Raw genomic sequence first — 17,045 nt, 5'->3', positions numbered from 1 at the left:
CAGCCTATTGAATTGGTTGTCCCCACTGCTTGCAAGAATATCAGGAATTCCCCAGATGGGGAAGTTGAGTATTTCTTCCTTTCTTTCCAGTCCCCAAAGGAGACTTTGAAAATACCTTCTTATTTTCTGCCCACATTACTCTGGAATGTATCAGGGCATCACACTAACTGTGCAAACCAGTGAGATCTCATTCCCTATTCTAGATTCCATGTAATTATGGTATTCAAATAAATTGGCCATACAAGTTAAATTAGATAATGCGCTACCCAAAATATAGATTTTGCACCAAATAAACATCTCTTCCTTTGGTCTCACACAGAAGTTGAAGTTTTAAAATATAGTCCATAATCCTTTACCCTGTAGTCTGATTTACCCTAATGACTAATGATGTCTTTTTATTATTGAGTTGTGGACATAATATATATTTTGGATATTAAGCCCTTATCAGATATACTGCTTACAAATATTTTCTCACATTCTGTAGGTTTTCCTTTACTTTTCTTGGTAGTGTTCTTTGAAGCATATATTTTTTAATTTTGATGAGTGCTATTTATCTATTTTTTCTTTTGTTGCTCATGCTTTTGATGTTATATCTAAGAATCCATTGCCAAGTCTGACATGTAGATTTCCTCCTATGTTTCTTCTAAAAATTGTATCATCTTAACTCTTAAATTTAGGCTTTTGATCCATTTCAAGTTAATTTGTGTACATGGTGTGAGGTAAGGGTCCAACTTCCTTTTTGTACATTTGGCTATGTGTTTGTCCCAGCACAATTTGTTGAAAAGACTGTTCTTCACTTCCATTAAATAGTCTTGGTGCTGTTGTTGAGCTAGTGGGTCGTAGAAATGTAGGTTCATTTCCACAGCTTCAATTCTAATGCTTTGATATACTTATTCTTATACTACCCCACACTGTCTTGATTACTGTTGGTTTGGAATAAGTTTTGAAATCAGCAAATATGAGTCCTCAAACTCTGTTCTAGGTCTTCAAGTTTTTTGTTTGTTTGTTTGTTTGTTTTTACTATTTTGGGTCCCTTGCAATTCCATATGAATTTTAACATTACCTTGTTAATTTATACAAAGAAATCAGCTGGAACTCTTGACAGTGAGTGTGTTGAATCTGTATATTAATTTGGAGAGTACTGTCATCCTAACCAGAATAAGTCTTGTAATCCATGAGCATGGGATGTCTTTCTGTTTATTTAGGTTTTCTTTAATTTCTTTCAACAATGTGATACAGTCAGAGTATAAGCTTTCACTTCTTTTGTTAAATGTATTCCTAAGGTTAAAATATTTTTTTACAATTGTTAAATTTGCCTGATTCAACTTTTTATCATTATAAAATTTTCCTCTTTAACTCTAGTAACATTTTTATTTTAAAGTCTATTTGATACTAGAATAATCATTCCTGCTTTCATGTGATTGCTGTTTGCATGATAGATCTTTTTCTATCTTATTTTCAATTCATTTGTGTCTTTGAATCTCACGTGTCCTGTAGGCAGTGGAAAGTTGGATTTTGCTTTTCATCCAGTCTGACCATCTTGCCTTGTGACTGGATTGTTTACTCCATTTATATTTAATGTTATTGCTATCATTGGGTTTGTGTCTGCCATTTTACATTTTTTTTGTCTGCCTCATGTCTGTTTTTATCTTCTATTGCTCCTTTACATTACATGAATATTTTATAATATAGTGGGTTTTTTTCTTTAATAGTTGTTTTTACCTTCTTTTTGGTATTTCTTTACTGGTTGCTCTAAGGCTTACCATTTATATCTTAACTTGTCAGAATCAGCTTGAGATTTATAGTAACCTAATTCCAGTAAAATATAGAAACATTACTTATATATAGCTCTATACCTTTTCCCTCTTTTTGGGGTTATTGTCATTATCTGTAATATATCTATAAATGTTACAAATCCATCAATTCATTGCTATAATTATTACTTAATATAATTTTAAGTCTTTTAAAGAAGCTGAGGGAAAGAGAGCAAGTATTTATTTGTATTTCTTGTTAATTCTGAACTCAGTGTAGCTTTGCTCACATACATCTTCTTTGTGCTGTTATTGCCAAATGTATTGTTTTATTTTCCTTGGCTGCTCAAGCAAATACCATGCCGTAGGTTGGCTTAAATAATGGGAATTCATTTGCTCACAGTTTTGAGGCTAAGAGAAAGTCCAAATCAAGGTGATGCTTTCTTCTCAGAGACTCTGGTGATTTGGGGCTGGCCACCATTGATCCTTGGTCCTGGGTTCCTCTGACACATGGCAGTGCACATGGCATCCTCTCCTGGCCTCTCACTTCTCTTCTGGGTTCTGTTGATCTTCAGCTTTTACATCCTGTGGCTTCCTTGCTCTCTGTCTGAATTTCATTCTGCTTATAAAGGATTCTGTAAAGGAGCAAGACCCATCCTGATTGAGGGGGGCCACACCTTAACTGAAATAACCTCATCAAAAGGTCCTACTTATAATGGGTTCACATCCACAGGAATGGATTAAGTTTAAGAACATGTTTTTCATGGGTATATACAGTGCCAAACCACCATATATATTTCATTCTGTAATAGGTTCAACAATACATTATATACATATGCTTTTTTGTTAAAAAAAATTGTTTATTGTGAAATAAAACATATATACAAAAAAGCAGTAAGTTTCCAAGTACATTTTAACATGTAGTTGTAGAACAGATATCAAAGTATGGTATGGGTTATTTAGTTCCACAATTTCAGGTATTTCCTTTTATCTGCTCTAAGACACTAGAGACTAAAAAGAAATATCAATAATGATTCAGCAGTCATACTCATTTGTTAAGTCCTTTCTTCTGTTTCAATTCCTCCTCCTTTGATTCTTCTCCCAATCTTTAGGGATATTTGGGCAATGACCATTCTAACTTTTTAATGTTGAATAGGGGTGCTGATATTATGGGGTAGGGGATGGCAGCTGGTTGATGCTCTTGGGAAGACTCAAAACTCTGGGTTTAGTGGCTTATCTGGCCTAGGAACAACTTGGAGGTTTTAGGTTTCTGGAAAGTAAACTTAGTAAGTGAAACTTTTATAGCATCTCAGGTAGAGCCCTCGGTGTTCTTTAGGATTAACAGGAATACTGTTGGTTTGGGCTTGGCATACCATGGCAATTAGCAATTTCTAGCTGAAGCTTGCATAAAAGTAACCTTCAGAATAGCTTCTTGACTCTATTTGAAATCTCTCAGCCACTGATACCTTATTGTTACATTTTTTTACCCCTTTTTGGTCAGGTAGGCATTATACTCTCAAGCGCCAGGACCAGGCTTACCCCTACAAGTCATGTTCCATGTTGCCAGGGAGACTTATACCTGTAATGTCATATCCCAAGTAAGGGGAAGGGCAATTATTTTCTATGCAGAGTTGGGCTTAGAGAGAGCGACCACATCTGAGCAACAAAAGAGGTTTTGTGGAAGTAACTCTTAGGCATAATTATAGGTAGAACTAGCTTCTCCACTACAGAAAATAGAGTTCATGAGACCAACCCTCAAGGTCAAGGGGTTGGCTATAATTTTGGGAGTTCCTAATATTTGAGAGAGTATCAGGGTTTTCCCAGGTGAGAAAGTTTAATAGTTCCATATTTTTCCCAGTTCCTCAAGGGACTTTGCTAACACTTTTTAATTATGTGCCCAACATTCTCTGGGGTGTATCTAAGTATTACATTAAGCTATACAAATTTACAAGCCCTAGTTCCCCCTCTGGCCTCTGTGTGTGTGAGTTCTTTAAATGAGCTATTCAAGCAGATAGAGTAAGATTGTGTGCTACAGAAAATGTAGGTTTTGGACAAAATCTCTCTTCCTTTGGTCTCATTCAGTAGGTGAAGTCTAAAATACAAACAATATCTTCCTTTGTCCTGTATTCTAATTACCTTAATCCCAACCAGATCAGCTTTATTCTTATCTCTAATTGAAGCCTGATCTCTTTTTTGGTTTCTTTAACAATTCTTGTATGTAGCAGCAATGCCGACTTTCTAGAGCTGCAGAACTCCAACTTTGAGTGTTAGGTACCCATAGTTCCAGGGAAATAGCAGGTTATACACATATAGCACAGCATCTCAGAATCTAGAAATCATACTTGCAGCTCCAGACTAAATGTAATTGCTGTATGGGCTTACAATCTAGGCCCCAATTTTCTTATTAGTATTTTCTAAAAGCAACCATACAATATTTGTTCTTTGTGTCTGGCCTATTTTGCACAACATAATGTCCCAAAGGTTCATTCACTTCATTGCATGCCTCACTACTTCCTTCCTTTCTGTAGCCTCACAATATTCCATCATACGTATACTCCACAGTTCACCTTTCTGCTTGTCAATGTACTCTTTGGCCACCCCTATCCATTAGGCATCATGGATAATTTTCATTGCTCCAAGGAGAAAAATAACAGATAAATACACCCTCACTAATAGCAAATGTAAGCCTCCCCTAACTTTTATCACTCCCTCACAATTATTTACCCCTGTTATTGCTGTGCTATTGTTGATGTCACCCTGTTAACTGTGGGCTGTAATATGCAGTAGTAGTTTTACCCCCAACCCCATTATTCCTTACTCTGTACAAGATTCATACCTTTGAAGTAGTTCATGCAGAACTTATTTTTATTTGTTATATTAATCAGTGGGATACTTGATTATACAACCACTTTCAATCATATTCACCTTTAATATGGCAATATTACTTATAACCTCACTAATGAACTACTATCACTTCTATCTGTTCCCTTACATTTAAGTTCAACCTCATTAAGTAACCATTCACCCATCTCTAGCTTCTCTGTATCTGTAGTTCCCCTATATTCTACATTACAAATTATAAGCCTCTGAGTTTACCATTACCAGGATCATAACAGCAAAATCATCTATCCTTTTGTGCCTGGGTTATATTATTCAGCATTATGCTTCAAGGTTCATCCAAATTGTCATATACTTCAGAACCTCATTCGGTCTTACTGTTAACATAATATTACACTCATCTGTTGGTGGGTACTTGGATTGTTTCCATCTTTTGGCAATTGTGAGTAATGCTGCTATGAATATCAGTGTACAAATGTCTATTCATGTTGCTGCTTTCAGCTCTTCTGGGTGTATACTGAAAAGTGGTATTGCCAGGTCATAGGGCAACTCAATATTTAGTTTTCTGAAACTGCCAAACTATCTTCCACAGCAACTGCACCATCATACCTTCCCACCAGCAATGAATAAGTGTTCCAATTTCTCCACATCCTCTCTAACATTTGTAGTTTCCTGTTTTTTTAAAGGCAGCCATTCTTATAGATGTCAGGTGATATCTCATTGTAGTCCTAATTGCATTTTTCTTATAGCTAATGAAAATGAGCATCTCTTCATGTGCTTTTTAGCGATCTGTATTTGCTCTTTGGAAAAATGTCTATTCATATCTTTAGCCCATTTTATAATTGAGTTGTCTGTTCTTTTGTTGTTGTGTTTTATGATTTATTTATGTATTTTTAATAAAGGATATCAAACCTTTATGCAATATGTGGTTTCCAAATATTTTTTCCCATTGATTTGGCTGCCTCTTCACTTTTTTGACAAAGTCCTTTGTGGCACAGAAGCATCTGATCTTGAAGAGTCCCCATTTATCTATTTTTTCTTTCATTGCTTGTGCTTTGAGTATAAAGTTTAAGAAGTATACTAGGTCTTGAAGATAGTTCCCTATATTTTCTTCTACAAATTTGTATAGTACTGGCACTGATATTTATGTCTTTGATTCACTTTGGGCTAATATTTTGTATATGGCATACATTCATTCTTTCAGCTATTGATACATCCAGGTTTCCCATGCCCATTTTTTGAAAAGACTATTCTGTTCCAGTTCAGTGGATTTGGGGGGCCTTGTCGAAGGTCAGCTGACCATAGATTTGGTGGTCTATCTCTGCACTCTGAATTCGATTCCATTGGTCAATACTTCTGTCATTGTGCCAGTACCATGCTGTTTTGACCACTGTGGCTTTATAATTAGCTTTAAAGTCAGGAAATATTAGACCCCTACTTTGTTCTTCTTTTTTAGGACATCTTTAGCTATTCAAGATCTCTCTCCCTTCCAGATAAATTTGATAACAAGTTTTTTCAGGTCTCCAAGGTAGGTTGTTGGAATTTTGATGGGTATTGCATTGAATCTGTAGATCAATTTAAGTAGAATTGACATCTTAACTACATTTAACCTTCCAAACCATAAGCACAGTATGTCTTTCCACCTATTTAGATCTTCTTTCATTTCTCTTAGTCATGTTCTGTAGTTTTCTGCATTCAGGTCTTTACAGCCCTGGTTAAGTTTATTCCTAGATACTTGATTCTTTTAGTTGGTATTTTGAATGGGTCTCCTCAGATCATTGCTTGTGTATAGAAACATTACTGATTTTTTAACACGAATTTTGTATCCTGCCACTTTGCTAAATTTGTATTTTAGCTCAAGTAGCTTTGTCATAGATTTTTCAGGATTTTCCTCTAGGATCATGTTGTCTGCAAATAATGAAAGTTTTACATCTTCTTTTCTGATTTGGATGCGTTTTATTTCTTGTTTCTGCCTGATTGCTCTAGCTAGAACTTCTAGTACAATTTTGAATAATACTGGTGACACAGGGTATCCTTGTCTTGTTCTCAGTCTGAGGGGGAAGGCTTTCAAACTCTCACCATTAAGTAGATGCTGGCTATGGGTTTTTCTTATATGCCTTGTGTAATATTGAGGAAGTTTCCTTCTATTCCTATATTTTGAATTGTTTTTTCAGAAAAGGATGCCTAATTTTGTCAAATACTTTTTCAGCATTAATTGAGATGATCATGTGATTTTTCCCTTTTCATTTGTTAATGTGCTGTTTTATATTGATTAATTTTCTTGTGTAGAACCATCCTTGCATTCTGGTATGAACCCCATTTGGTCATGGTGTATAATTCTTTTAATGTGTCATTAGATTCATTTGCTTTTCTTTTGTTGAGAATTTTGCATCTATGTTCATTAGGGAGATTGGTCTGTAGTGTTCCTTTCTTGGTAGCTTCATAAAATGAGTTAGCTAGTATTCCCTTTTCCTCAATTTTTTTGAAGAGTTTGAGCAGGATTAGTGTTAGTTCTGTTTTGAATTGTTTGAATTGGTAAAATTCCCCTGCAAAGCCATCTGGCCCTGGGCTTTTCTTTGTAGGAAGATTTTTGATGACTGATTGATTTTCTTTATTGTGATTAGTTTGTTGAGATTTTCTCTCGAGTCAGTGTAAACTGTTTGTGTGTTTCTAGGAATTTGTCCATTTCTCCTAAGTTATGTAGTTTGTTAGTGATATAATTTTATACACACCTAATTAGCATTAACTGTCAAGATATACTATTTTCACTCACCCATTTTTTCAGGAAACATTGATTATTCTTATTCTGATCTCAGGGTGATTATTAATTGTTGGTAACCTGGTCAAAACATTTTGAAACCATTTCCATTTTAAATAAAGAAGATTGAACCATTACCTAAAGAACAAAACAAGTTGTTGGTTTTCCCTTTAATGTTGTTGACAAGCTTCATATGTATCTTTTGTTCTCTATTGCTCTGTTGCTTTTCAGACATATTTCGGAATGGATGTCTCTGCAGTTGAAGATCCAGTTCAGAGGCGAGCACTAGAAACCATGATAAAAACCTATGGCCAGACTCCTCGTCAGTTGTTCTACTCAGCACATGCAAGCAGAGCCGCATCTAAACCCCACATTGAAGGAGAGCTGCCTGCTGCTGTGGGATTGTTAGTACAGTTTGCTTTCAGAGAAACCCGAGAACAAGTCAAAGAAATTACCTATCCGGTATGTCATTTGGACTTCAGTAGAATTCAGCAAAACCTGATTTAACCCCTGGGGTGAATGTGAATGAGTCAGCCCCCCTCAGCCTCTAGGAATACAGAAAGGAATAGCACGGTCACAGCCTGAAGATGTTTACCAACCAGAGAGTGACAGATTCATGTAGCTAACAGCAATATCTTGAGTGTAATAAATGAGAGTATTTTGCTGGGAGCACAGAGAAAAAAGAATTGATGTTGTCAGATTGTAACTTTCCTCCTGGAGAACAGAAAAGGATTATTACCAGAGAAAGCCTCACAAAGCAGTAGTATAATAGGATTTTGCAAAGAAGAAGAGAGGAACAGTTAAGGATGGAGAACAGTTTGAGCATGGGTATGCCAGTGTAAGCATGCCTGGCATGGTCCTGATTATCTTCAACCAAAAGTACTGATCAGAGGTATGAATATTTTGGTTTACATTTAAGAATATTTATTTTCCCCCCTCCCAGATCATGTTAATTAAAAGTAATGCCTCTGAAATAGGAAGTAGACATAACTTTTATTTTAAAGTAGAAAAATAAACAAGCCTTATGAATAAAGTGGATTTTAATTTCCAACTAAATTGTTCATTATAAAAGCAGCCTAAGATAAGAGACAGGATCGTAAAGCATTATAAAAGGTTTGCAGAAAGGAATGACAGGAAATGAATAGGCAGGGGAAAAGAGGTTGTGAAGGACCTTAAAGATGAAATAAAGCAGTGTATCTCAAACTCAAGTACCATGATCCATTTTAAGGAAAAAGGTTTTCACAGACTTTGTTTTGGCAATTTTTTCTTGTAATAGTATTAAATGTGTGAGAACATTAGTTGTAAACTCTTTATGCTCATTGCTCATATACACTTGTAGCACATGTTAAATACAAACAAAACTTATGAAATCGGTAAATTTAAATTTCAAATTTAAACCATTAATATGATAGACAGTTTTGTTTTCCTGAAGGTAAATCAACAGGATTGTGTTTCATAGTGGAATGCTATATTTTTTTGTTTTGTGTTTCCTTGTCAGTTTAACTCTTAAGATTTTAAAGTCTAAATCATTTTAGTCACAATCGTTACAAGGGTCACTATTTTTAGCTATCAATTCCTTATTTTAACATGTAGAAAATAATTTAATGGTACATCCTTGAAAATTAACAAGCGCCATTTAATTTCCTACTAATAGCTAATTAACTATTTTAATTTTGATGTATATGAAGTGTGAATGTGGTACCTCATTCCCACATCAGGACCTTTCCACTGACTTTGTCTTCTTCCTGGAATGATCTATCCCCAGATATGTCCCCAGTTTGCGCCCTCATTTCATTCATGTCTCTGTTCAAACATCATCTCTCCAGAGTCTTCCCAGGCCTCCATATCCAAAATAACACCCCCATGATTCTCAATTCTCTCTCCCTTCTTAGTTTTTGTTTATAACGCTTTTATCACCTGACAGATTATATACATATTTGTCTATTTATTTGTCTGCCTCTCCCCTCCCAACTAGAGTGTAACTCCATGAGAACAAGGACTTTGGCTTTTTCATCACAGTGTCCTCAGCTCCTAGTACAGTTGTAGTAAACACTCAATATTTCTTAAATTAATGAATAACTTCTCAGGTGCAAGTCCTTTAGAGTTTGGCTTGCCTATACTAATGTGCAACATGTAATTATTCCACTATTTTTCTTTATTTGAACCATTTTTAATTTTCTTTCATACAGTACTGTGCCTTGGCTCATTGAACCCTCACTTGGTGTCTACAAAATATATAAACACAAGTCTTGAAATTGAGTAGAAATATTTGGTTAATATGGGGTCATCCAGGTGATCTCCAGATGCTTACATGAACTTTATCAGTGAAATTAAAAATCATCAAAGCTGTGTGAAGAGCATAGAAATAAAGAACTATTCTTTTATGCATACCATGATATAAAGCAGCTGCCATTATCTTTTTCTGTGTAATTGGAAAACTGAAAGTTTAAACTCTTCAATTCGTATAAAAGAGGTTTTCTGGAAAGAAACTCTGATTGATAAATCATAATAGCAGCCCAACACACATGGTTTTCTTAACTTTAACACGGAGAGTATCTGTGTCTAAAGAGTTTAGAAAAATTTGTTTTTAACATATCTGATCCTACTCTCTCTAGTCCCACTTGTTCTATTCCCACAGATTTTCATTTTTTTCTGACTTCTAAAATATTCAAAACCTTGTGTTCCTATATATCCCCAAATGCTCTGAAATTATTATATCCCCTAAAGTTCTATGGATTTTATAAAAGATAATATTTAGGTTAATGATGCCTATTATTTCATTCATTTGGAAAACTATATAAGCAAATTTCACTTAAAATCACCAGGTCTTTTGTGCAAATGACTGAAATTGCTTAGTATATTGTTAATTTCTATTTTATTTATGTAGCATTTTTCCTCAGAAAAATTGAAAGGGAAATAATTAAACTTTTAAATATGCAAAAGGGGAAAATCCATTTAAAAGAAGAGATTAATAAAGGATAAAACAGTCAAGAAGAGCACAAAAAGTGTAGAACTATCAAGAGAAACTCATTAAAAGTGTAGAGTTTCTTCCTTTCTTGGTTTCTTTCTTGATAATTATTTTTGCTTGAAAGGAAAACCTTTTCATGACTATTGATGGGAAGGCATATGGGTATGGGCAGGTATACAATCTTCCCTCATCTTTATCCAAATCCTGCTGTTCTTTAAGCCCCACCTCTACCTCTGTTCCTCACTGACAACTCTTTCTTCTCTTCTGCCTATAATGTTTACTGTGGATATCTCATGATTAGCATGTAATACTCTCTGTCTAGTTCTCTCAATATTCTATATAGATGAACATTTCCCCCTCATATATATATATATATATGGGTTGTCATACTATATATATGATATATAGTATATATATAGTCATATTATGAAATCACAATCCTCCTGTGGGCATCAACTTTAGGTATCTTATTTAGACTGAAAGAAATATACTTACTAAATTTTTTTCTTTGCTCAAATTTCAAGGAATTTTGAATTAGTAACCAGACATTTTTATGCAAGCCTGACCAGAACCACAGAATAAAAATCAAATAAGGAGCACATATTGTTATATGCTAAGCATAGGGAAAATTTTAAAAAGCATTAAAAAAAGATTCTAGCCTTCAAAGGTTTATAATCAGATTACTTTCTATTAGAACTAATCCTTTTTTACTTTCCTTGGTTTTAGAGCCCTTTGTCATGGATAAAAGGCTTGAAGTGGGGGGAATATGTCGGTTCTCCAAGTGCTCCAGTACCTGTGGTCTGTTTCAGTCAACCCCACGGAGAAAGATTTGGTTCTCTCCAGGCTCTGCCTACCCGAGCAATCTGTGGTTTGTCCCGAAATTTCTGTCTTCTAATGACATACAGCAAAGAACAAGGTAAAATAAAAGCTAATGAAAAATCATCCCAGGTATATCTTTCATGAGATTTGAAAATTTCCAACTCATCTGTGCAGTCATCTTTTTTTATTTCTGCAGTTTTCTAAATTGTGGTTACTTAGTGCAAGGTAGAAATGAAAACATACTACATGTGAAAAAGTGGGAATTAAAGGCAGTGCCATTTGAGTGAGGCAAGGAATTTGAAAGAGATAAGAATAAATGATTATACTCACAGGATGAAACATTTAATAGAAATTTCTATTTTACCTTGAGGCTGTTCAATCCTACAATAGTTAGATGTATTTGGCCAACAAATCTAGTACTTCTGGAGGTATAATCATGGAATTAAAACAAACAAAGCAATAAAACAAGGGAGCCAAGATTGTCTTGAAACTAGGTTTTAACAATATATATACACCCAAAAAGCAATCCTTTTCTGACTTTTCATAGACTGACTCACTAAAAGCAACATGTAGAAAAAGTGCTGTACACTAGAGGCCCGCTTTATATTTCTAAATGTCAAATAGATAATTAGAAAACTAGATGCATGTGCACCATTAGCGTTTAACATCACTTCCTGCCAACGCCATGCTCCTAGAGGCCCATACAGCCTTCCACCAGCACTGCAGTGCAGGGATGCCAGTCCCCATACCAGACAGCAGTCACTGTATTAAATTAAGTGTGCTAGCTGGATCACACTTCTTTCAGGCTCAGTCTTCTAACATGGAATGGATGATCATTTTCATAGTTACCAAGAATAAAGTTGGATATATCCCATTTCATCTAAGTTTTGCAAGTTAGTATATCAGGGCAAATCTATTTAATCAAAATTATTGTGATATTAGTCGTTTTTTTACTCACTAGTATGTTGCCATTAGTTTGAGACATGTCACAAATAATTTATTACTAGTAATACTTAAGTACCAAAGTTTATAAATGATTTACCTTTAAAAAAGATGAAATAAAATTGAAGTTTACCTTTATTGAGCAGAAGAGAAAAAGCTGGTGCTAACATTTAAGCATGATGGGACTTAAATAAATATGTTGAACATACTCCCAATCTGTCTTATTTGTGCTATTACAGTCACAATAGCATTTAGTGTGCCCTTAATAACTGTGTTCATTCAAATTATTCTTTTATCTTCTTACAAAATGTATATGGAATTTCTCAAAATCTAGGTATGCCCAGAGAAGCAGTATAGTACAGTAATTATGTCTGTGGTGTGGGGAGGCAATACTGCCAGAATTCGTGTATCAACTCTGCTACATTATAGTTGTGGGACCTTGGAAAAGTTATTAAGCTTTCCAAATTTTGGTTTTTCATCTGTAAAATGGGGATAACAAAAGGATTTCTCTTCCAGGGTAATTTATTATAAGGATAAAATGAAGTAATATATGGAAATGCTTAGCACAGTGCCTGGCTCATTCTAAGTCTCTGACAAGCATCCACTGGATTTAAATCCCCTGGAGCATGGATTCTGTCAATGTTGAACTGCCATACATCCAGCTCATGGCAGTGTACATAACAGACATTCTGTAAAGGTGATGAACGAACAAGAGTGTAGCATGTTGGTGAAAGTTAGGTCATGTACTAGTAGCTAGGAAGGGTTGGGTTCTGTTGTTATATAGAGTAATTATGTAGTTTTGCTTAATTATACATGCATGAAACAATGTAGCACCTAAACTGAGATGGTTTTAATTATCTTAAGCCCAATATAGCCCAATTACTTGAAAACTGTCTGTGCCTCAGAAATGCCCAAAGTGCTTTCTTCAAAATATATATTCGTTTGGTCTCACTGTGGGACACACAGCACCAGAATTTCTGAGGCCTGAGCCCAAGCCTACAAATATTGGAAAAGCAATTTTCTTGCAAACTGTTTAGATTCACTGTTGTAATTGGTAAAGAAGACGTTTCTCTGTTGTTGTTTGAAAAAAAAAGAATGCATGTGCTTTATTGCTGGAATGAAAAATTGGGGGCAGTTGTTATATATACTTGGTCACTGAGTACCTGCAACATGCCAGGCATTGTGGTAGATTTGAGAGATCCCAGGATTCAAAATATATGGTTCCTTTCATCTAAGAGTTTTTATTTAGAAGAGCTTATAGTTAGTGAGTATATTCCAATTCCCTTGTTGCTAAATTGATGTCAATACTTGGTATTATTATACTTAAAACAAAAAGAAATCTGTGAATTACATTTCAGTGTGCTGTTGATTCATTCAATAAATATTCATTAAATAAATAAATAAATAAATAAATATACTCATCTATATACTAGGTATTCTGCTAGGTACTGGAATAACAGCATGATCTCTCTCCTTAAGGAACTTAAAAAATTTCAAGACCCAAGGGTGGTGCCATTTCCAGTGTGTTGCATTTAACTATATTCTGCATACCAGCAGATTATGAATAATACCAAAAAAGGATGTCAAAATTGCTACATCATCTGCCGAAAGGACAAAGAAAAGAGAGAGGGAAAAGAATCGAACCTCTTTCAATTAAGGTCTACCATGAAGAGGATAAACAAGTCCTTGTGGCTGACAGGATTAAATTATCCCTTCTCAGAACTGGTTTTATGTCTATTCTAACAATGTTCTCTATTCAGCAGAAGTGTCTAGGACATTATTTAAATAGTATCTAATTCATATTTATTTTTAAAAGGAAGGTATTCAGAACCTCAATAGAGTAAGTTTGAGTGTTATTGTCCTTTATAAGAATTTAACAGATATTTTAGTCTATTACTAATAAGTCTGTGAAATAAATCACAACCAAAATACCATGAGTGAAAAAGAATGCAGTTCCACCCTTAGAATATTATTAACTTTAAGGGAATAAAACTAACAAATTATGGATATGAAGAGGATTTTGCACCAGAATGAGTTTATGTTCTGCTATGTAAACTTCAGCCTTAAAGCTGCCATTTTTGTGGAGGTCAAATAACCATTGAGCAGTGGCAATCTAATACTTTCATTTCTCCTTCTCCTTGAGGTGTTAGAAGCATGAACAGTACTGACATTCAGTGGTCAGCCATCCTGAGCTGGGGATATGCTGATAACATTTTAAGATTGAAGAGTAAACAGAGCGAGCCTCCAATAAACTTTATACAAAGTTCACAACAATATCAGGTAAACTTTTTTATGAAATATTTTATAATAGTCAAACATAATGCTTTAAAAAGGATCAGACTGATAGCAGCTAGTTTTTAATATCCTACAATTAGTCTGGTCCAAGACGATGATTCTGGACATATGACTCCATTTACAATGGTTACAGACTTCCTAACTGCCGCTGTTCTGACTGTGCCTTTAAAATTTGCTTTCCACCTGTTGTTTCAAGAGAGTATCATTTTCATTATCTCTTACTCGGGTCACCTAATGACCTAGTGTTTGAACAAAATAATGGGCCAGTGTTTGAACAAAGTCTGTTGTTTTCCTTTCTGGGTTCACTTACCTTTTGTTGCTGTGTCATTTTCTGTAACCATAGTGCCATCTTTATACCTGCCTTTTCCCAAATCAGATTTTCAGGTATCCTGATACAATGGAAAGAACATTGGGCCTAAATCCTGTGATCTGGATTAATGTCCTGGCTTGGTTATTTACTGTGTAGCCTTAGGCAACTAGTTTAATCTTTTCAAACCTGAGTTTCTTTCCTTATCTTTAAAACTGAGATAATAGTACTTACACTACTTTCTCACAAGATGGTTGTAAAAATGTTTCCAGTGTTTGAAAATATTTTGTAAACTATAAAGCACCATATAAATATATTTATGCCACAGCTTTTCCGGGTTCTAAATTGTATGCAAATCCTTTCCTTGACTATCTTGACATTGGAAAAAACTTTTTAACATTTCCTGATTTCCATTACTTGCATAGCACCTCCTGCCTATTCATATGTCCTAAAATCTATTCCCATTTCCTGAGCCTTTTAGAAATGGAGAAAGCTACTTTGGGGGAAAACTTTGGCAGTGGAAAGAAAAAGGGAGGGCAATGATCTATTCACTCAACCTCCAATGTTCCTGAAAAAAGATCATTTCCATTTATTATGACTCCAAAAGACACTTTTATTTTGCAATTTCAAATCACTTTACCAGCAAATTATAGACATAAGAATAAAAAGATAGTAAAAAATAACCTCATTAGGAATTTTAATCCGAATATAAACACTGCAAAATTATTTGTATCATGTAAAGTTTGGTACACAAACATCATAAAAGATAAAAAATACTGTCACAAATCTTTTAGCAAAGTATGGGTTTTCCAGATTCTTATAGCAAAATACTACATGATAAAATATACTTCCTATCAAATAGCTAATGTATATACCACATTTTGATTTTATCCTTAGAAACTTTCTCTTCACTCATTAGTTGTTGAGTGTGAGAAAATTCACCTAGGATATCCTCATATGAAGACTGATAGTCTAACATTCCACTTATATGATCAATTTCATCATCATCATTAAAATCTAAAGTCCTGCTCTGTCTTTGCATTCATCTTCTGATTGGTCTCATAACTGTGAAACATCTTCCTCTGCCAGTTTTCTTCTCTTTGCTATTATTGGTGGAAAATGAAAAACTGAATTTTCAACTGTGTTCAGTGAAAGACAAAAGCAGGCTCAGAAGTGGTGTCTCCAGTTTTATTTTATACTTTCTTGAAAGAAGATGAAATAATTCCTAGGATGATGAAATACCAAAATGTTTCAAGATATATTAAAAATAAGATCATTTCAATCCTATAACATAACTTAGGTTTATAAACGGATTCAATGGATTCATATGGTAATTACAAGAGAAAATGATTTCTGTTTTTCCTGTCTCTCTCTATATCTAAAGATAAGTACATTTGCTCTTGTTGGAAGAGCTCTAAAAATAAAAATTATGAATTATCGATCTTTACAAATGGTGGGAACAGCTCCAAAAAGAAACTCAAAACCTAAAATTGGATCCATTGGACCCTGATGATTTACCAAGAGTTAAGAGCAACCAGGATCAGAGAGTGTCATCTTGTAAGGTAGCAGAGACTTGAACACTGTTCTGGTTTGCTAGCTGCCAGAATGCAGTATACCAGAAACAGGGTGGCTTTTAAAAAGGGGAATTTAATAAGTTGCTGGTTTACAGTCATAAGGTTGAGAAAATGTCCCAATTAAAACAAGTCTATAGAAATGTCCAATCTAAGGCATCCAGGGAAAGACACCTTAGTTCAAGAAGGCCAGTGAAGTTCAGGGTTTCTCTCTCAAGTGGAAGGGCACATGGTGAACACAGAGTTTCTCTCTCATCTGGAAAGGCACATGGCGAACACAGCGTCATCTGCTAGCCTCTTCTCCTGGCTTCCTGTTTCATGAAGCTCCCCGGGAGGTATTTTCTTTCTTCATCTCCAAAGGTTGCTGGCTGGTGGACTCTGCTTCTTGTGGCTATGTCATTCTCCTCTGCTCTCTCTGAATCACTTTTCTCCAAAATGTTTCCTCTTTTATAGGACTTCAGAAACTAATCAGGACCCTCCCGAATGGGTAGAGACATGTCATCACATAATCCAGCTTAACAACCACTCATGATTAAACCACATCTCCAGGGAGATAATCTGATTACAGTTTCAAACATACAGTATTGAATAGGGATTATTCTGCCTTTATGAAATGGGATTTAGATTAAAACATGGCTTTTCCAGGGGACATACATCCTTTCAAACCAGTACAAACACATTTGCAGGTCCAGTGGAAGATGCCAGTAAAAGACAATTTAAAACCGAGAGAGAGAGGACAATGTTCTTGGGAGTGGGACAGAGCCTCAGAAGCAAAGAGATACTTCCTCTTGTAAAT

The 17,045-nt window shown here is 34.9% G+C and overlaps 1 protein-coding gene across 7 annotated transcripts in view; it reads left to right on the top strand.

The window, feature by feature from the left end:
* LYST (lysosomal trafficking regulator) overlaps positions 1 to 17,045 on the top strand; it is a 248,660-nt gene that overhangs the window by 215,304 nt on the left and 16,311 nt on the right. For all 7 annotated transcript variants that reach the window (XM_077168415.1, XM_077168413.1, XM_077168412.1 and 4 more), the window contains 3 exons: positions 7,579 to 7,809; positions 11,042 to 11,231; positions 14,220 to 14,356. In XM_077168415.1, coding sequence (XP_077024530.1) covers positions 7,579 to 7,809; positions 11,042 to 11,231; positions 14,220 to 14,356 — 558 coding nt within the window. The remainder of the gene's footprint in view (positions 1 to 7,578; positions 7,810 to 11,041; positions 11,232 to 14,219; positions 14,357 to 17,045) is intronic.

Source organism: Tamandua tetradactyla, chromosome 7 (genome assembly GCF_023851605.1).
Source record: "Tamandua tetradactyla isolate mTamTet1 chromosome 7, mTamTet1.pri, whole genome shotgun sequence".
NCBI lineage: Eukaryota > Metazoa > Chordata > Mammalia > Pilosa > Myrmecophagidae > Tamandua > Tamandua tetradactyla.
This window is presented reverse-complemented; position numbering and strand designations above follow the sequence as displayed.